Source organism: Fringilla coelebs, assembly GCF_963513975.1.
Source record: "Fringilla coelebs genome assembly, chromosome: 5".
Classification (NCBI taxonomy): domain Eukaryota; kingdom Metazoa; phylum Chordata; class Aves; order Passeriformes; family Fringillidae; genus Fringilla; species Fringilla coelebs.
In genome coordinates this window covers 30,615,410-30,642,102 of record NC_140033.1, presented here as the reverse complement: position 1 = coordinate 30,642,102, position 26,693 = coordinate 30,615,410, and the positions used below count along the sequence as shown (strand labels likewise).

General features: G+C 41.7%; 1 protein-coding gene across 2 annotated transcripts; it reads left to right on the top strand.

Moving 5' to 3' along the window:
* Positions 1–5,603: 5,603 nt before the first annotated feature.
* On the top strand, positions 5,604–14,382 carry AMIGO2 (adhesion molecule with Ig like domain 2). Of its 2 annotated transcripts, none has more exons than XM_084206097.1 (2): positions 5,604–5,981; positions 12,677–14,382. In XM_084206097.1, the coding sequence occupies exon 2, from the start codon at positions 12,747–12,749 to the stop codon at positions 14,310–14,312; it is 1,566 nt and encodes a 521-aa protein (XP_084062223.1). In that variant the 5' UTR covers positions 5,604–5,981; positions 12,677–12,746; the 3' UTR covers positions 14,313–14,382. The 2 variants fall into 2 exon arrangements, with proteins under 2 accessions (XP_084062223.1, XP_084062222.1); XM_084206096.1 differs by having other exon boundaries at positions 5,605–5,981; positions 12,674–14,382.
* The last annotated feature ends 12,311 nt before the right edge of the window (positions 14,383–26,693 follow it).

The window sequence follows — 26,693 nt, the reverse complement described above, 5'->3', positions numbered from 1 at the left end:
CATCTTTGGTCTTATGAAATCCTTGGCAAAACAAAGACATCAGGGAGGACTGCAAGTAACAGCAAATCTGCCAAACTGAGGAACCAATATTTTGAGTAATAAAGAGGCATTTGAACATAGAAAGGGCCAGAAGTCAGGGCTATATCAACAAATAAAAGTAGTATTAAGATTTTGTTCTGAAATAGACACACTCCTAATGAGAAGCTCAACTTAACATTAGCCATTCTTACTCCCTTTTCAACAGTATTTGCCAGCTGATTGCAATTCTGAGGATAGAATGAGAAAAGATGGCACTGGTGGGCAGGTAGTGTCTTCAAACTTCCCCCCTAGATCTGCAGAGCTATGAAAGTGAAAACAGGGAGCAACAGAATATGTCTGAGTGACAGGAAGAAAAGTCTGTTCTGAATGCCTAAGTATGGAGAGTGAGGAACCACTTGTGCAGGTATGGAGTGAGCACAATCTTCTCATATCCCCACACTGGTCTAAAGACTCATTTTCTTTGTCCTTAGTATAATAAATAGCATTCATGCCATGTGGGAGTAAAAAAGGAGCTTTTCAGCAGGAAAAAAAAAAAGAAAATAAAAAAAGAAGAAGACAAAGAAGAGAAAAGAAGAAAAGGGTCTGATTCCTTGGAGAGTGAGCAGCCTGGTGAGTAGTGTCCTGGTAGAACAGACGAGTTGTTCTCAGGGTCTCAGTTGTTCTCAGCTTCAGACTAGTTGGAAAGCAGAGCCAAAAGGAATCATGGAATAATTAAGGCTGGAAAAGACCTCAAAAATCATTGAGTCCAACCTTTCACCCAACACCACCATGACAACTAAACTATAGCACTAAGTGCCATCTCCAGTTTCTTGAACACTTCTAAGGCTGGCAACTCCACTCCCTCCCTTTCTTCCTCTTTCAGGGAAGAAATTATTCCTTATGTCCTAAGCTTCCACTGGTGCAGCTTGAGGCCATGTCCTCTCATCCTGTCACTGGCTGCCTGGAATGAGCCCTCACCTGGCTACAACCTCCTTTCATGTGGTTATAGAGCCTCCTTTCTTCCACGCTAAACAACCCCAGTTTCTTCAGCCACTCTTCATATAATTTACTCTCTAGACCCTTCACCAGCTTCACTGCCCTTCTCTGAACTCATTCCAGCACCTGTGTGTTATTCTTGAAGGGAGGGGCTCAAAACTGGACACAGGATTTGAGGTGTGGCCTCACCAATGCCAAGTTTAGAGGGGCAATCACTGCCCTGGTCCTGCTGGCCACACTATTTCTGTTGCAAGCCAGGATACCATTGGCCTTCTTGGCCACCTGGTCACACGCTGGCTCATGTTCAGCCACTGTTAGCAGCACCCCCAGGTTCTTTTTCACTGGGCCACTTTCCCATCACTCTGTCCCAGGATGTAGCATTACACGGGGTTGTGGTGACCCAAGTCAGGAACTTTCCTTCCAAACACTCCAGGAATTTCCTAGACTGCCTCCTCTCCACTATGTTGAGCTTCCAGCAGACATCAGGCAGGTTAAAGTCTCCCAGAAGAACAAGGGCTGATGAAGTGTCAGCCAGCAGCTTAGAGAATAGTTTATTCACCTCTTCATCCTGATGTCATGGTCTGTGACAGACTCCCACCAGGATGTCTGCCTTAGTAGCTTTCCCCTGATCCCTACCCATAGGAACTCAACCTTATCATCATCATTTTTGGAGGCTTCACCTTGGCTGGATGACAGGTACCCACCATGGTACCCACTCGATCACTCCCCCTTCCCCTCTTCCCAACTGAACAGGGTGAGAAAATAAGATTGAAAATGACTCATAGGCTGATACAAGGCAATTTAGTAAAACAAAAGTGAAAGTTTGCATGCACATGAACAAAGAGAAAAAAAAAATAATTTTATTCTCTACTTCCCACCAGCAAGTGATGTCAGGCCACTGCCCAGGAAGCAGGGTTGCAGCATATGTAGCAGTTGCTCAGGAAAGAAAACACTGTAAATAATGAAAGTCCCCCCTTCCTCCTCCTTTTAATAGCTTTTACACCTGAGCTGACACCATATGGTATGGAATATCCCTCCAGTTGAGTCAGTTGGCCTAGTTTTGTCCCCTCCCAGGATCTTGCCCACCCCCAGCCTATCCTATCATGGAGCAGGGAGATGTTGAGAGACAAGGCTGATGCTGTGCCAGCACTGCTCAGCTGTAGCCAAAGCACGGGTGTCTTATCAACCCCTTTCCAGCTACCAAAGCAAAGACCAGCACTGTGAGGGCTGCTCTGAGGAAAATTAACTCCATCTCAGCCAGACCCTATAAACTATCCTAAGAGCAAGTGCAACTTTCAAGTGACAGTTTTCTGTTATCAGCTGATAAGAGCCTTAAAACACTTGTCTGCCACAGCCATACCTGCCAGACCTGCTTTTTGCTCTCTCCATCCGCTGAGGCATTGCAGAATTCCCAGAGTCACACAGACAGGGCAGAGGACATTTTCTGCTCCAGGGCATGCCAAAAGTGTCAGAGCCTTGACAGGACCAAGCATGTTTGCTTGTGTCTCACAGTGAAGTCCAGACAGGATCCATGGCCCTCGTGTTTGCTGCTAAAGGGTTGGCCCATGAGCTGTTGTCCAACTGTTTGGTGTGGATTTTGGTGAAAATATTTGTGCCAGCTGGGGGAAGATGACTCCCTTCAGGTACTCACAAATCTGTGTTTAAATCCTTGTGCAACTGGCATCCCTGCCTTCTTCTGGGGGCTCAGAGTTCATGCCGAGGGACTGCAGGCCACTTCTTTCAGCTCACTGAAGTACCCTAAACCCCAGATTGGACTTAAATGGAGGCTGGCAATCCTTATTCCTGCATGAGCACTATGGTGGAAAAATCATGCCCTTGCCAGAAGCAGAGTGCAAGAGTAGAGGAGGAGGATATTCCTTTCTTTCAGTACCCCTCTAGCCTAGTAGTTACACTGCTTGTTCATGAAGGTATTGTAAACTCCCTCTAGCCAAATGGCTTTTGAAAGTCTTTTAATGATCAATTTCAACTGTAATAAATTTGTGGTTTTAATAAAGAAACTTAATATTGAAGATACTAGAGGCATTTCTGTATTTGTGGGGGTTTTCAAGATCACGTGGTAAATATTGTTATTAAAAGATCGTATCAAGCCCCATCAGTCTGTCTGGCACTGCACAGGATGTGAAAACAAGCACTGAAAAGCTTCCACTCTAATAGACAGTTCAGTGCAGGGGCAGGGAAACACAGGCACATTTCTGATGGAATGGAAGGAGCAGACAGCTATCAGCAATTCTCTGCAATAAGAAGCTCTACTGGTGATGCTAGAAACCTTACATTTGTACAGATTATCAAAAGAGAAGTTTCACATCCTAATTAATGTACTGTCAGCTTCACACAGCTTGCGCCCATGTTTGATCAACAAAGATTTTGGAGAGGTACTGTTTTCACATCAGTGCTATTTGGTAGAGGAAAGACAAATACCAATTGTTCTCATCCAAATTAGATTTTAAAAGGCAATCTTCCTTTTAATTTAGTATGTAACTAGTGACAAAAGCACCTTTATGTTGTGAAATAGCACAATAAATTAGATTGTATCATGCCACGTTAAAATTTGTCAGCATGCAGTAGAAAAAAGAATTGCTGGGCTTACAACCAGCTCTTTCCAGACTTACAAGAATCCTGTGGTTCTGAACTCCTTTAGACTTACAAGAATCCTGTGGTTCTGAACTCCTTTAGACTTACAAGAATCCTGTGGTTCTGAACTCCTTTCAGGTTGTTCAATGCATCCCCTGATCATGATTTCTCTGCAATGTCTGCTTACTGGCAGATGACTTCTCTGTAAGCTGAGCAACTCATGAAAGGATGATCACAACTCCCATCAATTTTTTGAGCATCTGGGCCCTGAGATCTCCAATATAAAAAGCGTATTCCAGACAGCATTAATGAGAAAAAATAAAATTGAAAATCAAAATTCTAATTGCCTTAAGTATTGCACTTCACTTTGATCTGGATCCTGCCTTCCCCACAGCAATTATTCCTATGTCCAGATCTCATGGCTGGAATCTAAATAACTTAGCTACAAGCAGTACTGTCACTTTGCACCTACCAGTCCTCCACATTTACTGAGGTATGAACAAGCTGCAATAAAAATCATTAGTATTTTAAAACCAGTTTACCTCAATTAAAGTGTGCACAAAACTCACAAATGGACAGCTGCTCCATATGGTAACACATAAGGAATTTTCATTCCGTAAGTCTTTAGGAAGAACTCAGGCTCAACATTCTCAGTTTTGAAAACAGGGGAAGGAAGACAACAAAAGTGATTACCTTCTTCCTCAGACTGTATTGGTAATGTGATCAACTTAAATTTCACCCAGTATTTTGTAGTATCAAGGTCATCAGGAAAGTTTAATGGTTTAGCATAAATGAAGACAACATACTTCTTTAAACAAATGAATATTCCAGTGGAGAGTCTGAAGCAAATCAGTGTTCAATCGATAACCTCAAGATTAAAATTACTTCAGTGGTGTATAGCCTAACAGCATAGAAATTGAGCACAAAATAAGAACAATGAATAAAAAGCTAAATTTTTATGATAAGGTAGTGCTCCAAAAGTCTTTTAAAACAATAGCTGTATCATCTATATCTTACCAGGCTTTGATCTATATTGAATTAGATCTTTAACATATAACTTGTAACACAGTAAAGAATTTTAGTTTGCCTGTAGGGTGAATTCTAGGACAAGGAACCTTTTAGCTTTATATATAGCCACAAACCGTCATATTAAAAACCACTTTGCTACGTGCCCTTAAAAGAAAAGTGTGATTTGCAGCTGCTTTAATATGCAAGTGCATATTATATGCGCTATATTATATGTTCTATAAACTGTATGTCTGAATGACAATAAATCCACAATGTCTGTTATTTGCTAAAGTAGCCCGTGTTCAGTTTCAGTCTCTAAATGTAGGGTACTCTGAATTATGATGGAGATGTCGTGAGTAACTTGGCCGGGGGAGGTTAAAATCGGTGTGAAACAGAAGTAAACGTGTTCTTTGACTTTCATCTTCAGCTTTAGCCTCTTCATGATCTGGTCACACTTCTCAATTGGATTTGCAGCAGTTCTCCCACAGATTCCATGGTCAAGAGAATCCCCCTACATGGCAATTAATTTTAGATAATGCCTTTTATCATTTGATAGACTCCACTGCTCTGATCAAAGCCTAGTTTAATACGGAGCTTCCATGGAGCTTGACCATTTAATTAAGGGGAGGACGATTTCTAGGAGCTAGCACACCACTTTGGGAACACCCCGCGGTTCCATCTCCGCACACGGGGAGTTTCGGTGCATTTTTGACGAGCAGCCGTGTCTTGGGCTGCGCCCCCCCAGAAGAAGGGGCTTCCCCGGGCTCTCTGCCCCCCCGCGGGCGGCGAGGAGCTGCGGGAGGCTGTGCTGGCTGCAGCGCAGGGGCCGAGCCCACCCGGGCGGCGGAGCCTCGCCGCTGTCGGCGGGGGCTGCGGCGGGCGAGGAGCGGGGCCGGAGCGGGGCGGAGCGGCGGCAGCCCCGGGCGGCGAGGGGCGGGGCGGGGGCAGCCGGGGCGCTCCTCCCCCGGGGCACCGACGGCTCCGTCCCGCTGCCGCGGAAGCGCCCGGGAAGGCGTCGGGGCGAGCGGCGCGGAGTCGGGTCGGGTGCCGCGCGGCTGGGGAGACCGGGAGGGCGTAGGCAGGAGGGGATAAAAACCCGCCGTGTCGCCGCTGTGCCTGGGAGTCTCTCGCCTTCCCTGCTCACCCGCCGCCGGTGCCGGGCTCCGGGCCTCGGCTCCATTCCCGGGGACAGCGGGCCAGCGCTGCCTGCGTCCGCGGGGGAGCGCAGCGGAGCCGCTGCCGCGCTCCCGGCGTCCCGCAACTTCCCCCGGAGCCCGGCGGAGCGCGGCATGCGGGGCAGGGGCTGCAGGCGGCGGCGGGGCCGGCATCGCGCTCCCCGGACATGAAGCGGCCATCGGAAGCTCCAGGTAACGCTGCCCGGCGGGGTGGCGGAGTAGACGTCCCCCCGGTAGCCGGGGTATGACGGGGGTCAGGGTCCGGAGGGGCAGGAGTCGGGGCTGAGAGGCGCCGCCGGAGGCGAGCGCAGCCCGGCAGCGGGCGGGGGAGAGCCGGTCCCTGCCTCCGCCACGGAACGGCGGCCGTGGCCGCTCCTGCCCGGGGATATCGGTCAGAGACCCCTCGGAATGGTTGTGGGTGCCCCCGGTCCGGTGCCGGTTTAGCCTGTTCGGTCGCTGGGCTCTCCGAAACTTCGCCCTCCTCCGACTCCCGGTAGGAATCTGGGGCTGCAGCGGACAGTCCCCGCCGTGAGACCGGCAGGAAACAAACCGCCCCCCCCCCAAATCGTACCCAAGGGGTTTCTGTGAAGTTTAGCCCTCTAATAAATTTTTGGGGGCGGTGAGGATCCTTCGCTGGGCAACTAAACTTTGGTAAGATCTGACATTGCTTGGAAAGTGGTTACCTGTACTGTAATAGGCACTGCTACTTATCATTGCATTTTTTCTTAATTATTTGCTGATCTCCTTAGCAACTGAAGTAATTTGCAAGGTTGAAGCTTGGTTGCAGCTTGATTTACAAAGTAACGTGAAAAAAAAGGGATGAATTTGTCGTTTCACTGATGCATATTTCCTTTGTACTCTCTCAGAGGGATAAGAGGTGCAGAGATGTTGACTTACATAGCTGGTACTGCTGTAAAGAGACTGTTGATTAGTCCAACTGAGGCTCTGTTGTATGTCACCCAGTTGTTCTTCTGTGTCTCAGTTTTCTTTAAGACAATAGAGTTATCATGTTTTAAGAAAAAATCTCTCTTCAAGGAATTTCAATCTTTAGTGAGGGATTAGTGAGAGATGATCGTTTTATCTGGCTAAGGTTACTAGGACAAATTAATCTCTAATTCAGCACGATTGAGGTCTGGCCAGATGCTGGCTGGAGGGAGCACTCCATTTGCCTCGCTGATCTCAGGATCAGCTTGCTGCAAATATGATGTAAAGCTGTTTTTTTCATCACTGTTAGGTCCTGCACCAAGCACAGTGTAGCCCAGTTCAGGGATTTAGTCCAGTGTATCAAGATGCCTCCCAGATGTAGCTCACCAACAGTCTTTGCTGTTCAATCCATCATGTCACTAAATCTCACGGATTACGATGTTTGGGTAATCTGTATCTGTTGAGTCAGAGATGCTGAGCACAGCTGTCAGGAAGATTGGATGCAGAGTGCCTTTTCCACTCAGGAGTGATAAAGGCAGAGTAGAGCCTGGAGACTGAGGTGAGGTGGCTAAATATTTCCTCTGACAGTATCACACACACGCAAGGCATGCGAATTTATGCAGACCTTCCTTAAAAATGTAACTTTCTAAAATACTAATTGCATAAGATGCCATTAGTCTATATGTAATTAATGGCTGTATCATGTACTTGAACAGGATTCATAAAGTTGGGACTAAAAGCATGAATAATTATACTTGTATAATGTTGTTGTTATAATTTAATAAAACCCCATTCTAGAAATCACTTTTGCTTCTGAGTTCATGAGGAACCTTTGTCAAATGTCATGCCAGAAAAAAAAAAATAGGGTTGTGGTGAAACGAACCCCTGAGCCATCTTTTTTTTTTTTAATTTAATGTATTGTTATATTTGACTAGTACAGCCCTAATTCATCTGATATGTAGACTGGTGTAGGGTGAGAGCACTTTTGTGAACATCAGAAGTCAGTGAGAGGTGCAGGGATGTGTTAATGTCTTGTGGGCTGCTGAGACTGGGGCAAGACTCAAGAGAAGACAGTCACAGGAGATGTGGTGCAAGGGAAGGAGGTAGGGGATGTAGAAAATGTGTGAACCTTCTGAAGGATGAACGGAGGGCTTTAATGTTTTCAAGTGCTTGATCTCTCTAGAGGCTCAACACTATTCCTGCAGCAGTACAGCAGGCAGCAGGGTTCAGTGCAAATACTTGCATTTTCACTGTGCAGAAAGTCCCAGCCAGATGTGGGGCTGTTTGCATCACCAATGTACAGGAAAATGCTTTACAGTAAGAATAACATCTACCAATCCAATTTTCTTAACAGTGAAAAGACTAGTAGTAGTGTTTGCAAAATATCATTCAGGTGAATTGTGATCTCCAGTCCAATTCACTGCCTAAATTAAGAGATGTGCCACATAAGAATTTTTTAGCAAGGTCTCAAATGAACTGGGAGAGGTAGTTTGATGCACAGATTCCAGTGGAGAAACAACAATAAGCCTAAAGGTTTATTGAGGATAAGAAAACGGCTGTAGATATTATTAATGTCACATTGCTGAGCGAGCCCAGAAAAAGGAGAAGGAGTGTTTAGGACATTAGTTGATCTTCAAGTGATAACTGATGGTGAGACTGTATGTTGCCCGGCAGTCCTCTTTTCCATAAGCGGGTCTAAGTGCTCATTACTTTTAAAAACAAAACAACAATCACCCCCCTCAGAAATAAACAGAAAACAGGAATAAACACATTAAAAAGTTCAAAACAAGAACTGAATCCTTAGCTTCTCTTGAATGTGATTGGTTGTAGTCAATTTTGCTGTTTCTGACCACAGAGGATTTTCCCTATGATAGCAGGATATGTCCCGCCTTTCTTCTTGACCAGTTAAGAAGCATGTGCACCATTACTGTTCAGATGAATCATCTCAGGGAGTAATGTGGTTTTGGCACTGAACTTAAAATATTGCACTTTAATGTCACAAAGAAATTATTTCTTTGAACGGAATTCAAGAACAAAACTCCCAACCGTGTCCTTCACTTTACTATAAATCAGAAAAGGTATCTACCCAGCTCATTCAGAAGTATTGGTGAAAGTCTGTTGGCACACATTAGCTGATAGTATTCAATAGCAGTATCTCTCTTGAGAAAATATGCAATATTGAAATGTGTAAAATAAGTCTTCTCTAAGACCTGAAGTAGTGTTACTAGGATGAAACAAAATGCTAGGTTTTTTAATATAGGGCTTATTGTAGGCTTTGTTCTTCTTGTCACTTAACACATTACAACCCAGAAATGGTTATGCAGACATTTTGAGTAAGTTCAAATGATCACATACTCTGTAAATATTTATGTTGAACATGCTTGGCTTTGCAGAACATGCTGGATAATTTGTGCAATAGACATGGGAAACACAGGTTGAAGAGCGGGTTGCAGCTCAACAGTCCTACTCTCCAAAAGAGCAAAGAACCTGTTGGGAATGTAGTCACTACTCTGGGTGTTGGGCATGGAAAGGAAGGCTTCTGCTAATCAGAGTACTCTCTAAATATTCTTGTGTGTTCTGTGGTATGTTTAGGATGTCTATAGTTTGGATTTGCCCACACAGACAAGACAAGTTATCTGAAACAGTTTTCATTTTGCAACTCCAGTGAGCTTTGAAAATGGACAGTCCAGTTTTTAGCCCTTGCAAACTGTTTTTGCTCCTTAGAACTAAAAGGTATTATGCTGATATACACCAGTGACTGATCTGTGTTTTCCCGTGGGCTTTTGTTGCAGACTAGCTTGGAGTTTCTGATGAGATAATTGTAGCCATGGACAGAAGCAAACATGCAAGGTTATCTAGTGTACTAAATTTGGTAACCCTTACAAACCTGAGCATTGATCTAGTACATCCCACTCAGAGTATCTCCAGGATCACAATTATTTTCAGCATGGGAGATGATTTTTTCAAGTGCCATTCACTTGTTGCGAGTGAGTGCAGTTACATTAAAAATTAGGCTGCACAGCTTGCTGAGTCAGGCTTTCACATGTTAGTGGGAAAGGCAACCTTTGCAGCATGTGTTCATCTCCTGTTTTGTGGGTTCTTTATAATCCAGTCTTCAGGTGTGTTGCTTTATGGTAGTTTTCAGATGCCTTGCTTCATACAGTAGACTAACTAAATGAGCAATTGCTAAATAGCTTTTTCATCTGCTAGGGTTTTTTCATTGTGCCTTATGTCTATATACCACACAAATTTACACCGTGGTATGTAATTATTTTTGATGGCAGTTTCTCTAATGCTTCATAAGTCTCACCTTCTAGAAGAACTTGTATCTATTGATTGTTGCTATAGACTACCTAACTAGTAAAAACAACTAAGTAAGAAGCTTAGGACTGGTTAAAAAATGCTCCTCTGGTTTCCTAACTTTCCATTGAAAACCCCATGCAGTTAGAGGCTTCAGGAGACTTTAAAAGCCTCGAAGAATTTATGAATCCTCACATTGAACTTTAATTCAAACCAATCAATTTATTTTTCCAATATTTCTATAGCTAAAATCATGTTAGTGTATCCCTTGTATAAACAAGGAATCCCTGTGCAATCAGAAGTGCCAGATAGAGTCACAGCATTTTTAGTCTCACCTCAGGACTTCCTCATATCAGTCCTTCCCAAATTTAACATGCAGAAGTTCCATATTTTATAAATGCCAAGCTAGTGGCTGTAATATGCTCATTATTTTGTAATAGTCACCAGCTCACATAGTTTGCCTGATCTCACAGGAATTTTGTGGCAAAGGCTAGGGCAGCTGCAGTTCTGAGGGATAAGGATTTATCAAGCTCTTGATGTAATCACCCATTCTTTTCCCTATCCTTCCTCAGAACCGGTGCACAGTGTCAGGAAAGGTTTGGGGGAAAACTGAACAATCCTGTAACCAAGGACTATATATAAATTCTAAAATGGAAAGAAAAATGTAATTCTGACACTTCAGTTTTGAACATTTTACTTGGCAGTCTTGAAATTCTCTTAATGTTTTTCTTTTTTTTGGAATGCAAACAAAGCCAATATATAAGTTCTTGTAAAAAGTGAAATGTCCCATTCTCCTATGCTCATGTCCCATTCTCCTTTGATGCCTTCATATTTCTTCTTTCTAACTTCATTAGAAAGTTCAGCTCTTTAGTTTCATAGCACATCTTCTACCATTTGACTGAGGAGTAGATTGTCAGCTGAAGACAGCAGCCTGACAGATTGGCAGAGGTTACAGAAGAGGGGAATAAAGAACTGAGGAGGAGTGAATTTTTTTTTTCTTTTTTTCATATATTAATTAATTGCATTGGTAGTCTTAGGTTCTTAAGTAGCAGATGTAAATTCTCTGGAGAGCTATGCTCTAAGGTTTACCTCCTGAAACTCTTGTTTGTCTTCTGCTTAGACTCTTCTTTCCCTTTAGACCCTTCTCATCTGCTTTTCCAATCTCATATGCCTTAACTGATTTCTGCATCCTCAGACTACCTCCTCCTCAGTTTCTTTAGTGACAGTGATGATGTTCCACTAGAATCCACCTCCCCAGGTTTTGCTTCTCCTTCCCTTTGAGTTTCTTACCCTTCTCTCTCTTCCCTTCCTTCACTGTCCCTCTGCCCTGCTGCCCTCCACCATGTAGGTCTTGATTTTAATTTTTTTGCCCTCAAGGCTCATCTTTTCTTCATCTGTCTTGCATCATCAGAGTATACAATTTCTTCTTTTAGTCTCCTCCTTTCCATCTGAGGCTGCTTCTTTCTCCTTATCCCACTGTCCACAGGCTCCTGGCCACAGCCACTATCAGCAGCACAGAGCAGACATTGCAGGGTTTGCCCTGCTCAGATACTGCTCCAACATGTGGGTGAGATGGAGAAATGAGTTTGAGGATAATAATGTGGGGGCTGAATACCACATCTGAACTCTGAAGGGGTGACAATAATCAATGCAGACAAACTCACCTGTGAATGTACTGAAAAACTCTAAACAGGTACCAGGGAGAGCAAGAATCAACAGAAATGTTTATTCCTTTGCTATGTATGTCTACATTTTCTCAGAAGATGGTGAAAAGCATATCCCTTAGCACAGAATACCTACTGTGCCAAATCTTGCATCCCTGTTTCAAACAATACTGACTCTAAAATATTCTCAGAAAAGAGTATTGTTGGGGTTTTTCTATCTGCATATGAGCAAAATATTTTTTTCCTTACTATGTTTTGAGAAAGAGCTGACTCATCCTTACTAAATGGTCCCAAAACTTATGCCTGAGGTAAGCACTTGGTAGATTTCTTCCTCATTACTTATATTGGCAAAGGTAGAAGAAGCGGAATACAAAATATTGTTATTAAACAACTTTAATAACTTTAAAAATAGGCTGTTGCTACCTGAACCATAGGTTACTAAATTAAAAGGAAAAAAAAAGGAAAGAAATTCATATGACATTTAAAGCTAGAGAGGGTGAGAAAATCCTTTGCTTGAAAATATGTGACATTTTCTGATTATAAAGAAAAGCATGTTATAACTGCTTCCCACTTGACAAGAAAAACAACATTTTAGGATGAGGCTTTTTCTTTCTTCTGCTGGGAATTCTGTCTGTGTTGGTTTGGAAACAGGTAGGAGTTGCCATTGCCAAGTCATGCTCCACAGAGGAACATTTCCATTTTTTTTTAATGAACTGTCAGAAATTGCATTACTTTGTTGAAGACTGAAGAACAGTTGCATTCTTTTTGAAGACAACAAATACTGTATCTAAAGTATATATATTGACACATGAATGCAGAATTTCATGTTTACACAAAACAATGTTAAGTTTACATCACCTTAGAACTAGATTATACCATTAATTGTATGAAGCCCTAAGGATTAATTCCTTGTATTTTTCAAAAGGCATCAGAAATCATGCCGAGTATGAATAGTAAATGTTAACATGCTGTACCTCTGTGTCCCTCTTTTGACAGCAGCGAGTGCAAAGCTAACTGCACAAGTAATCTGTGGCGAGGAGCACTGGGAGACAACTAAAAGACAGTGACAATGTCTTTAAACTGGTGGACACTTCCTACTCGACTTGGAGTTTTTAAAGCGAACTGCAAAGGACTCGCATGCCTCTTGGTCTTCACCGTGAGTGTTTGTGGCAGTGCCCCGGGGATGTGTCCAGCAGCCTGCATCTGTGCCAGTGATATCGTGAGCTGCACTAATAAGAACCTCACTCGAGTGCCAGGAAATCTTTATAAATGTATGAAAAGGCTGGATCTGAGTTATAACAGAATTGGGATTTTGGAGCCTGAATGGGTCCCAGTGCTGTCTGAGAAACTGAACACTTTAATAGTCAATCATAATAGCATTAGCAGCATTAGCACTGGAAGCTTTTCCACAACTCCAAATCTGAAGTATCTAGACTTATCGTCCAACAGCCTGAAAACACTGGGCAGCCCTGTGTTTCAGGAGCTAAAGGAGTTGGAGGTTCTCCTGCTCTACAACAATCAAATAACACAGATCGAGTCTTTAGCCTTTGGAGGATTGTACAAATTACAGAAACTGTACCTAAGCTACAACTTGGTCACGCATTTCCCACTGGACTTATATGTTGGAAAACATAAACTGACTGACCTTGTGTTGCTGGACATTTCCTTTAATCACATCCAGACGATGCCTGTTCAGCGCCTGAGTTCAGTGCCAGCCAAACAACTTAGTGGAATTTATCTTCATGGCAACCCGTTCTATTGTGACTGTGTCCTGTACTCCATGCTAGTCTTCTGGTATCAAAGGCATTTCAGCTCAGTCGTGGACTTCAAAAATGAATACAGCTGTTTGTTGCAGTCAGACCCAAGAGATCATAATAAACTGCCTTTACTGCACGACAGCGTTATGAATTGCTCTGAAAGTACTGTCAACAGCTCTTTCCAAGCCTTTGGGTTTATTCATGATGCCCAGGTTGGTGACAGGCTGATTGTACACTGTGACAGCAGAATCAGCGATACGGGCACACAGTTTGTTTGGGTTAGTCCAGACAATAGATTGCTGGAGCCAGACAGGGACACCGATAACTTCAAGGTGTTTCCTAATGGCAGCCTGGAGATAACAGATGCCCAGCTAGAGAACTCAGGGCTGTATTCCTGCATTGCAATAAATAAGAAAAGACTATTAAATGAAACCATAGAGGTCAGAATAAATGTTAGCAATTTCACAGTGAACAGGTCCCACGCTCACGAAGCATTTAATACAGCTTTTACCACCCTTGCTGCCTGTGTGGCCAGTATTATTTTAGTGCTGCTGTATCTCTATCTGACCCCCTGCCCGTGTCAATGTAAGGCAAAAAAGAAGAAGAGGAAGCTGAACCAAAGCAGTGCCCACCCGTCCATACTGAATTCCGCACTGCCGCAAGAGCTGCCGGCCGACGAGAAGAAGGCTAGCACTGGTAAACGGGTGGTTTTCCTGGAACCCGTGCACGAACCAAAACAGAGTCAGAACGGGAAAGTAAAACTGTTCCCCAATGACAGTGTCATTACAGAGAGTATCTTAAAAACTACTCGAACAAAATCTGACTCTGACTCTGTCAACTCTGTGTTCTCAGATACACCTTTCATGCCGCCAGCTTAGTTTGCTGCCTGTGTTTGTATCGTGCAGTTCCATTTCTGAATACCTCCTTTGCCTGTAGCAAACCATCAGGACAAACAAATAAAAAGAGATAAAATGTTTTAAAAAAAAGAATGTTTTGTCAGTCCTTGAGCTGCGTCTCCTCTCTGTATGGGCCGTGCAACAGTGATAGCTCATTCGGGAAAAGCGAGCAGCTTGTCCTTATTGTGAATGTTTTTAATGCAAGCTTAGCCTCAGTTTTACTCTCTGGTCCACACACAGCAATTTTTCGTGCATGTTTAGAGACACTTTCAGTGCACACAGCTGACTCTGCAGAGGCAGAGGCTGACCCCTGTGCAACACCCAGTCACGCTGATAACTCAGCTCTTCTGAAGTGTGCACAGAAGCAGCTTATGGCTAAGGAGAAAAATTTCCAGACTTCCTGCAATTCCTTTCAAAACCTTATAAAATCTTTACATAAAATCACCACAGGAAAAAGTAATCATTTTTCTTGGACTGCTTGGCACAAAAGGATTGAATTTGCCAACAAAACACCTAGCAGCACTGGGTAAATGTGGCTTTCAACTGATAATGTATTTGCAAATACCTGCTTGAAAACATTAAATGAGGGGCATTACAATAATTTTATTCAAAACATAGTCATGAGATAACTTGTGAAGTGTGTTTGTATTTCTTTATAAATGTTTAATGTAACGAAAACAGGTAAAAGTTAATATGCTACCTTTGCAGTTGCCTCAGTCAAAAAATGAAAATTGTCAGGCATGAGGACACACAAATCAGCAGTAACATTTTAAGCAGTGATAACTGGATTAATTATAACCAATTGTCTTAACCTCTGCTGCTCACTTGATGCTCACTTGGCATCACATGTGGTACACAAATCTGCCATTGTCACCAGGGCTTCTGCTTCATTTTAGGGGTGAGTGACTTCTCTTCAAAGATAATTGTGAAATCACAGAAATTTTTAATTTTTTTTTTTAGTGTCACACAGTTTCTGGAGCCTTATTGAACTTGATCCCAGAGTTTTTTTCTTAAAAGAGGAAATGCAGTATTTGGACAAACTCATGAAAATATAAAAGATTTTACACACTCTAAATTCAGAAAACACAGATTTTACCTAGAGTTGGCCCTTGTCTGTATTATACTGCTTTCTTTCTTGCATGTATCACAGTGAAAGTTTATATGTCTAGCAAAACTGACCTGGACTTGTTATGCAATACAAATTGCATAAAGCACATATTGTAATGAGCATTCTGTTCTATTAGCTTTTTCTTTTTCTATTATATGTGCCCCTTTTTTTTTTTTTTAGGCTTGTTTACCTTAGGGCTGGGCTGGACTTTTCCAATCTTCCTCACATTGATAAGTAGCAACTTCAAAGGAGTTTCTCAAGTAATTACAGCTTACCAAAGACTAACTGGAGCATGTCTGTCTCATTCTGTTTTGGGAGAATATACTGAAAGGGTAAAGGATAAACTAAATCAGAATCAAAGGGCTACATGGTATGGCAACTGTAATTTATTTTTAAGCAGCTTACTGTAACAGCCACTTGCCATTTTTTGTGATTTATTTTGAGAGGCGTGTCAGCATGCTAAAGCTTATATCTGACTGAGCCAAAGCTATTGATTTGCTACGAAGAAATCCTGATGTAGCTAATTGTTTGAAGCTATCAGATTAGTTCAGCAAACAGTGTCTCTGTATTGTATACAAAGTATGTGGAATCATAAAAAAGCTGGAGACATTAACTCAGATATTCCGGGAATGGGATAATGGAAATTATCTTTCTAGGTAGAGGATAATAAATATTGAGGAGAGGAAGATGACCAGAAGTTTGGGTCTTTTATTTGTACATTTATCTGTGTAAATATAGGAATAGCTTCTGCTGTCAAGCAGGTTTGTGTCCTTTCATAAAGCTCCTTCCCTCTTTCATCTGTGTATATGCAGTAACTCAAAATCTATATTTTTACATATAAAGTATGATGGAAAAACAGTGTCTTTGCTAAAATCAGGTTGAGTCATATGTCACTGTGGCAAAGGTTTGACATTGTCTCCTTCTCAAAGACTCTTTTTCTCCCTACAATTTTACTTGATTTCCTACTATTTCACATGTATGGTTGGTGAGCGAGTGGATGTCTTCTGTGTTGTGCAAGGAGATGATGGGTGACCCATGGCCAAAGGGCTGAAATGGTGGTGAGGCAGAGTAGGAGCAGAGAGACCAATACTCTGCAGACAGTTGTGCAGATCAGTTACAGCTCTGGGCAGATGTTACACTCTGTTGTCATACATCAGGTTGATTGACCCAGATTTCAGTGTTTACACAAGAGCTTGGATGGTCAGTTCCAAATTGGGCAGAAAAAGAAAACAGGCAGTTGTCAGGATGGCTGGGAGGCTGACACACTTCTCCTTTGCAGCTACAGCTGAGCAGGTGAACTCCACTGCTGTTTCCAGCACAGGCAGTGGGAGTATCGTGTATCAAACTCACCGAGCATGGTAAATCTGTATGGTAGCCCTAAACAAAAAAGGATAGAGATCATTCAGCCTTTCTTCCACAGGGCTGCTGCCCTGCAGCAAAGGCATGGGGATTTGTGGGATCAGAGTAATCCTGACAGATGACTGGAGAAGCTGAGCATTGATCTAAACAGCAGATATTCACTGTGACTATTAACTAACTGTATTTTACTGACTCCTTCAAAGTGCTCACAGTTGAAACCCCCGAGTTTTACAAGGTGGTAAAAACAGATCTTTTGGAAGAGATGGCTTTTTTGCTGCTTCTTTACATTATCATAGCCTCATGAGTTCAGTAGGTTTAATGATTTTTAATCATTAATGAATATTTTTCTATAGCACCAACGCCATAATCCACATCCCCAGTCACCTCTTGTCTTGGAAGGCTGTGGGAAGCCCCTGCAGCTCATCAGTTCCTGTCCTCCCTCAGCAATGTGAGCCCCATCAGGGCTGTGAGCAGGGAGCCAGTGCTGCCATCCAGCTCCTTGCAGCGCCCTGCTTGTCACACGGGCACAAGGGGCTGCCCAGGTGCCTCACCTGCAGCTCCACTGGGATCCACCCTCCTAGAAGGGCTTTGCTGACAGGCCTGCAGAGATAGCACGATTCTGTGAGGGGCTGAATGCTCTGGCAGCAGTCCAGACACGCTCTTAAAATGAGTTTGCAGTTAGGCAGAGGTACCAAACAACTGGCAAGAATTCTGTGGCTGGGCATGGGGTCACTCACTGCCTCTGCAAGGTGCCTGGAGTGAGATACTCCCCACCAAGCTCTGATGACCCCAGGTGCTTTTGCTCTCCCTTGTCTTCTTTCCAGAGCCTGAGACTCTGCCATACAAGGGCATAGGCAAAACTGTAAGCTTTAGTTTAACACTGTCTTTTTTGTGGGGGCTCCTTTGAATATATGTCCTCCACTGCTTTAATGATTGTAAGCAGCTTTTCTCCTACTCAAGGGCCTATTACATTGGTTCCAGCTGTCTCATGGATCAAAAATAAGGATAATGTCTGGAGGCAGCTCTGGGAAATTATGTCCTTGCCTCTGTTTTCAGTACCACACACGACTGCAGGCATCAGCTTTTGTGGAGTGTGTTGGAAACAAGTCATGTACAGCCAGCATGAAACTTCTCTGGTCGGTCTGGAGTGCAACAACAGCGGCTGCACAGCCACATTGTCCCTGAGTTCTCTACCTGTAGTGGCAGGAGACAGGTAAAGCTGCTTGCTGGTCATCTCTTCTGACCTTGGTAAGACTCAGTGTCTGACTCAGACCACCTCACTAACAACACATACAGTATCTGACAGCCCCTCAAATACACTGAGCAGCTGCCATCCATGCTGGAAGCTGAGGGTGAACCAAAGTGCTTTCCTGACAGCAACCTTTAATCTGCAGTTAGTTATGTTAGCTGGTACTATGGGCTTTTAGCCCCATAATATACCTCCTGCTTGCTAGGCAAGTGGTGCTCCAGGTCAGTAATGTGTCTGTCTCCTTAGCATCACTGCTTCAAACAGCCAGATTTCTAAGGACTGCTAATTCTTGAGTGTCAGAGAACTTGCAGCTATAACAGATTATATAGCTCATTCTTCTCAACAGTCAAAACCCTAGGGCAAAATTGCAATTAAACCAAGAACTTTAATTAGGATTTCACAAGATGATTTCTTCCCTCTAGAATAAATCAACCTCCTTTGGAGTGCTTTTGTACCTTTTCTAGAGTTTTTTCCTATGCACCTCTCATATCTCTGATCTGGATGAAAATAAACCAGCCTTTAAGAGCCAAACCATACTGTTGTCATCTCTAAAGTAATGCAGCAGTGACACTCCCCTGTGGACTGCAGCCAGTGGCCATCCCTGCCAGCACACACTCCTGCTCTCATCTTCAAGGCTGAGTCCTCACCAGTTGGCCGTGGCAGGTGCAGGAACCTGTTCCAGCCTCTTCCTTCCTAGTTTCCAGCTTAAGGAGTGGCTTCCTGAAGATGATTTCTGGATGAACTGCAAAATTGCTGTAAGGGATTATTTGATTTGATAAATTAAAGCAACTACTTCCAAGTGGATTCTAAATCATGAGAGCTGACACTGGTAAGTAGTAGCTTAGGATACGCATTCATTTTACAGATTTAGCAATTTAGATTTTACTTTCTTTTTGCTCTTTCTGGTAAACTGCACTTGAATCATTAAACACACAGAAAAAGAAAATGCATATTTAAGGATTTTTTTCCCTCTGTTACTCTTTTTTTCCATTTGTCCAGCAGGGCTCAGATATGAATAAAAGAAGAAATTTGAGGTTGAAGAGGATGAGGGCATGAATTAATTTGAGCCAAAGTTCACTTGATATTTTAAAAGACAGTTAATATCTTAGCTCTTGTCTTCAGTAGGTACATGTTTAAAATTAAAAAAAAAATAATAAACCAAGCACTTATTATCTAAGTACAGATTTAATGGGTGTTTTGGGGGTTCTGTATCTTTACAGAGAGAGTTCTGACCGTAATAAAGCTATGAAAGTGATCCATACAAAAATCAAAGCATAAGAGTACTATTAATAGTTTCTGAACAAGGGGTATCCCAAATTTGCTGAAGAGGTCATGTCATAGATAAAAGGACCATACCTCTCTTCCTTACTTAAAAGAAATTTCTAACATTAACAGTAAAGAACTGAACAGGTGCAATGGAGAAAGTATTTTTCTTGTGAATTACTGATTTATGTTCTGCTTTTGTTAGGAAGATTCTTTTCCTTGTATGAATTTTTATTTTCCTGTCCTTTGCAGAATAATGTGATTAATGGGAATAATATTTTCTCATTTAGTTCTCCTAATGAAGTCTGCATTTAGTAGGGAAGGCAAGAAGGGTCAAGAATTATGTAATCAGCTTGACATTACTGAGATGTCAGGAAAAGTTAGTTGTAGATTTAAGTATTCTCTGATCAAACATGAGATTATTCAGGCATAAACCTGTGGGTTGTTTTAATTTTACTGATATTATCTGTCTCATTTGAATAATGCAAAATGGCATATTTTAGGTTTTTTAAAGGAGAAAGACTATTCTTGAAACTTCTACATAACATCTACATAACTAAATTGATATAGAAGCCATCAGGGATGTGAACCAGCTCTGTTAGCCTAAAATGGCTCTGGTATATAGGGAGGCTGTCCAGTCTGTATGAATTCTCATGACAGCCAAGGGTCAATGGTATTTCCTTGGCAAGGCAGAGCCAAATTGCATCATACAGCCCTTTCCTCAACAATTGGGAAGATGTTTTCTCCAATGAGATTAGTTTAACAAATTCAATTGCAGTCCCCATTCAGGCCTTACTACAGATTCCTTTTTGAACTCAGTGCTTTCATTTGCACTTTGGAACTACGCATGGAACATAACAGGCTGCTACAGCATATATTACGGATAGGGACATCAGGAGAGGGAATGAGCAGGTGAGGGGGAGTGACCGTGTTTGCTTGAGAACTGCACAGTATGGTACACTGCCAATTTCTCTTCTCAAGGGTTAATCGTCCTAAATTCAAAATGCTCATCAAATCCAAACAAATTTTTGACAACCCCTCCAGAGGGGGTGGAGGCTCTGGTAAGCGAGAGCCTCAGCAAGGCTGCCTTTGCATAAGACAAGAAAACAAAAGGATTCCTGGCACTTTCCCTGGTAGCTGAGGTGATGTCGGCAATCACAGACCACAAAATAAATCAGCTCTGGTGAGCACTGCTGTTGCCTGGAGCAGCTCAATTAGCCTTTTGCCTTTGGAGCAGAGGGTTTATAGTACTAGCTAGAGCCTCAGACCCGGCTACATCCAACTTTTGTCCCCTTTGCTCTTTTTACCTGACATTAGAAACAGAGAGCCACTAGGTTTGTTATATATATTTTTTTTTCTTTTACTAGTACTCAGAACAAACAAAATCTTGAGCCTTTTTCCAAGCAGTCCACCACTGCCTGTAAAAACACTGGTGGAAGGGAAACAAAGCTTTTCACCACTCACAAATGTAAGTCAAGGCTGGATCCTGCTGAAGGAGGTGTTTTGCAAAACACCCTTGCAAAAGCAGAGGGTAAACTTGCTTCTCTGACCTTGTTTTGCTAAGCATAAGTTAATACATTTGAGCTATTGCCTGAAATAATTTAAAATCTTCTTTTTAAACTACTTTCATGAATGCAAGTGAGTGGCATTTGTTGTTGCAACTCTATTAGCTGATTTGTAATTTGAGGATGAAAGGATTATGTTTTATGTCTTCTCTTTCCCTTCTTGTCCATAAAAAGATAATGCAACTATTTTTCAATGCATGTGTATCCCCTCCCCTTTTTATTTTCAAGCATGGATAATCAGCCCATATAATTTAAACAAAATGATCATGTTGCAGTGAATGGTCTCTGTGATGCATATTTTCTGTAGAGATAAGCCAATTTGTTGATTATGCTGTCCTGTATATAATTTACATTTTAAAAATATATTTAGATGTGCTGTTATTATTGTTGCTACATTTGTGGCATATAATTTTTCTAAAATTTCCTTTCCATTACAGATTTTAAAAATCCAGTAGAATGTCAGAAATCACTACATTTACTGAAAACAGTAATTTTTTTTTCCTTTAACACTGTAACATTTTGTCTTTTAGCAGTCCCACCTAGTAATTCATACTGAATGCAGAGTCAGAAGGCTCTCAAGAGAACCTGCTTCATATCAGGTGTGAAAACAGCTTCTTCCCTTCACATGGCAAGCAAAACATTTACATTATAAGAGTGTAGGAGATACATTTTCATCACTTATTCACCAGGAATTTTATTGTAGGGTGGTTCGCGTGGCTCTTGGCGTTATAATTTCATATTAAAGAAAACTAATTGTCATTGGTGCTTTGTGTGGAAAATTGCTGTTGCAAAGTGCTGTTTGCTGGACTGCTTGTGATGAATTTCCAGCTCAGTCATATGCCTGTCACCTCATCTAAGTGCCTGGGAGTGATAAGAATGCACATGGCCAGCTCTCCAGCATGACCAGACCCTGCTCCTTTTATATTCATCAGGGAGAAATTGTTGGAAAGTATGCCAAAAGAATCAATGTGCTGTGTACTTGGCACATTCATAGTGATTTATAATTGCTTCATAATAAAGAAAAGTGATAGAAGGAAGTTTAAAATTCTCATTATTATGGTGCATAAAAATGTTATAAAGCTATTCTGTCATTATTGTGTAGTTTTCATATTCTTCCAAAATACCCTTAAATCTCTCCCTATCCAACTAAGCCTATACAAGATACCATGGGCACTGGTCATAACTCAGAGTTTTGGGGACATTTCCTGAAGCTTTCCTACAGATTCTTCTCAGTAAGGCATAACTTACAATATTTATGCTCATCTACTACAAGGAATTGAGGACTCCCCTAACTTGCATTATCTGTGTGGATGTGTCACCTGCTGTATTATGCAGGGTGCATTTCACAGTGATGATGTGTGAGGGGGCTCCTTTTCCTCATCAAAACTGTTCAAAGGCAGAGTGAAGACTAAGCCTCAGAGGAGTGCTGTTTCTTGCTGCCCAGAAGCAATGAGCTTCTTTTGTGGAGAGCACAGGCTGCAATTTGTTAAAAATAGAAACATTGCAGTGGGAAGATTTTGCCAGAAGAAGGATGCTACCCTTTGAGTAAAGGTGGGAAAATAATGTACAGAAGTCAAAAGTCAAAAGTGAAAAACAAAAGCAGTACCTGAACCTTCACAGGGGCTCAGGCTTTTGAAAATATATTAAATTTTCATACTGCTGTAGCAATTTCCTCCTGCATAGAGAACTGTTGTCTCAATAATGCAGGTGCAGATCATTCATCCCAGAAAAAACAAGATCATACATATGGAGAGAAAAGTACTTTCTGATTATCTTTAATTGTCATCATGAGCTCAGGCCACGTTGCTCCCAGTAGGTAACCATGTTAATATTAATCCATGATTTCCCTAAGAAGCAGTGGATAACTGGACTGATTTCTAAGAGTGGCAGAGAAGTAGTGACCTGGAAATTTCTGTAAGTTTTTGTGGTTTTGAGTAGATTCCCTTACTGTCTCCAAGCCATCACTTGTAAGATACTGAAACACTGGAATTGAAGTAGGAGTATTTAGGATTTTTATTTTTTCCTCTGCAGAAAATGAAGTAACTGACTTAATTGTGCCCTAAAGACAAAATGTAACATTTTCTTCTTTAGAGATGTATTTGCAACAGGGTATGTGTACTGCTGTCAGCTTTGCTAATTAATATTTTACCCTTGTAGTGGGAGGAGAAGAACTGACACAGTAAGAGGGGAAAATGCATGTGTATCTCTGGAGACTAAACATAAAAGATGACGGTTTCTCTGGATGGTTTCCTGAACAGCCAGTATGGGAGACTGTGTTCTCATGGAGGGCAGAAGAAACACAGCTCTTCTACACCAACTGCATGCTGCCAACAGAATGCACAGATACCACATTTCAGGTATTCCAACACACTCATACACAGCAAAGTAGGATTAGCCTTGCCTTTCTGATAAGGAATGCTTCTTTTTCCCAGAGTATATGAGAGGAGTTTGACCAGGCTTATAAGACTTTAAAAAGAAGCTTAATGTACGTCTAGGAAGCTGTAAGCTACTATTCCTGATCACTGATAACCACTGTGGAGTACTGTGCTAATGGTATTTTGGTAATGTCTACTTTAAAATCTGACTCTGAGCATCTTTGTGGCATAGTTCATTGGTAGCTGCAAAACATTTTGATTTCTGGGGACAGAAAGCATTATAGTAGCCTGTAGCATATTAAGATCTTTCCTCACCTTGGATTCTTTTTGCATGTTTCTGTGAAGGACAATAAACATGCATTGTACTTTAAGGAGCAAATACATCTACAGGTAGGTATTTATTAATACCTATACAATGTCTGTGGCTATTGCATTTTAATACAAGAAATCCCATGCTGCAGCCTCCTGCCATCTGCTTAGCTTGGAGATCTTTTCCTCCAGAAGACAGTTTAGAGCTTCAGAAAGCCTTTCTCTCTGCATTTGACCACACCAGAAAATAAATGGGAGATTAATGTCCTTTAGCATACATTAGCCTGCAGGAATGTTGCCATAATGGACCATTTGAGTCTAACTCTGAATCCTTTCAAAAGGCCATGCTCATAGTTGTGACAAGTGCTTGTCTGTGGTGTTCACACTGAAAGGCTCTCCAAAAACTCACGTATGAAGCCAGTCCTTGAAGTTGAGCTGTGTGCTATAGTAGCCAGGAAGGAGCCTTACTGATCAGTGAAGATTGGATGCCAGCTGCCCTTTCCAGGCTGTCAGAGAAATGCTGATTTTGGCTTTGTGGATTTGAAGCCTCTTATTGCTGAGAAAATGTTGTCATCACTGACTGCTCTATGGAGTAACACTGGCAATATTCCTGACATTAATCTGCTGACACAACTGGAGTTTAGGCTTTGCTTTCTGTCAGCTGTACTTCCTTCTTCAAATAAGAGCAGCATCTGAAGGTTTCTTTACATTGGAGGTTTCTTTACATTTTGCTTTTATTTAATTTCTACATGAATTCATGAATATAAGCCAGACTTAACTACACTGTCCCTGTGCAACCTCTTTTGCCTTTATTTTCCTCTCTCCCTGCCTCATGGGCCTTGCTCATGACCATGATGAGGTTGCACATGTCAAGAGGTCCAAGAAGGCCTTTTACTCCTGAGGACTCCCTCCAAAGGTGAATAATATCCAGGTATGATCTGACAACATAAGACACGTTATTCAATTTATGACAGAATTTCAAATTGACTTTTGATATTCAAAGCAGGGTTTCTTGAATGTTTCAAAAATCCTCTGAGATTGTCAGTAATCTTTACATGAACAATATATATAAATATACTGTGTCTGTGAGCAATTTTAAGTTTCACAGCTGAAGCACAAAGGCACTTCAGTTTTCTATCATTGTTTCCAATTTAAGAATCTCAGTAACAAAACCCTCTAATTTAGTCACCCACAAACCAGCAATCACTACATCAGTGAGGTTGTTAAAGCTAGAAGTGAGCTAAATTTTAGAAGAAAGCACAATGAGAGAAGCGTAGAGATCAGTAAAAAGAAGTGTTACTTGAGTTTCTGAAATACGTAATCTGAGAGATAAGGCACATAGGAATGGAAGGAGCTATACCAAACGTGCATATAAACTTACAGGAGATAAAATATTAGGAGCAAACTGTATTATAACTGCATCAAGACCTTCCTAAGAGCCTAAACTCAAAAGGAGTCATTCAGAAGGTAGAAATAAAGAACATAATGATATATGAGTTTAATAGGAATAGAGAAAGTTTGAGGGTAAGGTGTTAACATTATTTTGGAACATAAAGGTAGCAAAATTTTGCAAAGGGAAATAAGTACATGAGAAGCAAAAGAAGGGCAAAGTAAAAGTTCATAACCCAATAGACAATTCACAGAGTCCTGAAGTCTTCACTGTCTTCACATAAAAAGATTAATTTCTGATCAGATACTTAACTACATTAAATTTAATGTGAAAATAGGAGCATGACCAGAGTAGTGTTAAATTAGGTTAAAAAATGTCTGGATAAGTTAAATGTAATTGAACCCATGAAGTCCTGATGACTTCAGTCCTTTGAAAAAATATGAAAAAATCTCTGAAATGTTCTGTTATCTCTGAAAACTTTGAAGATGGGTAGATCCCATGCAAGAAAAGGAAATGCAATACCTACCTTTAAAAACATATCCAACCACAAACAGGGAATTATAGACTATTCCATGCAACACCACTTCCTGGAATTATTCTAGAATAGGTGGTTAGGTAACCCATTAATAAAGTGCCTAGAGCATATTAAAATGGTGAAAACAGCTGACAGATTTGACAAGAATGAATTGTATTGAGCCTGCTCACTGCTGACAAGTTAGCTGGCCTTGACTGAATAGTAAGGACAGGTTTTTGGGCAAAGGACACTGAAACAGTGGGGGACACTATTGACAGATGCTGCTGCAGCTTTTTCTTTGCTTTCTCTTGAGAATTTTTGAGGAAAAGCTGGGCACACAACTTCTGTGAAAGTTATTGGCATCTTTGGTCTTTCTTCAGTGTAGGGTATTGTACTGGAAGAGCTGCAAGATCTTTTCCAGGTCTGTAGTATTACACAGGCAGTGTTTGTTTAGGTCCCCTTTGCCCCATGATGTTTTGGATGTTTTGCATTGGATGTTTTCTGCCCTGAATGCAGACTGCTGAAGACTGTCTGGGATAACATATAAACTCTTTTACTTAAATTGATTTGAAATTGAATTTGTTCATGTGTGCTTCATTTTCCTTTGGAAACTTTAGCAGAAAGCAAGCAGTACTTTCCCCCAGAAGTTTGTTTTGATTTTGCTCCTTAAATTTATACAAATGGTACTTCTGAAATCTGCTCTTTCTCAACAGTACCTCTGAAACTAATGTCATACACAGGATGACTGATTCATTTTTTGGGGGAAAAACTGTGGCCACTCTCTTGCAGAAGTGAATGTAATTTTTTCCTGAAATTGCCTTGCACTAAAAACATGAGCATGTTGAGAAAATCTTGTGCCATGCTACTGCTTTCAAAGCAGCTCCTCAAGCAGTGTCATTTGGGTACACTTTTCAAATATTTCCAGGTCACTGGACCACAATATTGCCTTAGCTGTAAATGCTGACCATCCAAGATGAGTCTTTCTCTGTTTCACAGTTTCTATCAGTGCAGGCAGGTTTAACCTGGCCTTGGAGGACACAGATACCTTCTTGGGGCCTTGTGGGCTAAAGTCTGCTTGGCAGTAAACACAGTCAGCATGAAAGAGAGACATGGTCAGTGGGATTGCTGGCAGGATGTTCTATTACTCTGCAAGAGGAAACTGTACAGCCTGGGTTGGACTTTGAAAAATGAGAGAGGTCTGTTTCACCTCTCCAAATGTGGGCCTGTCACT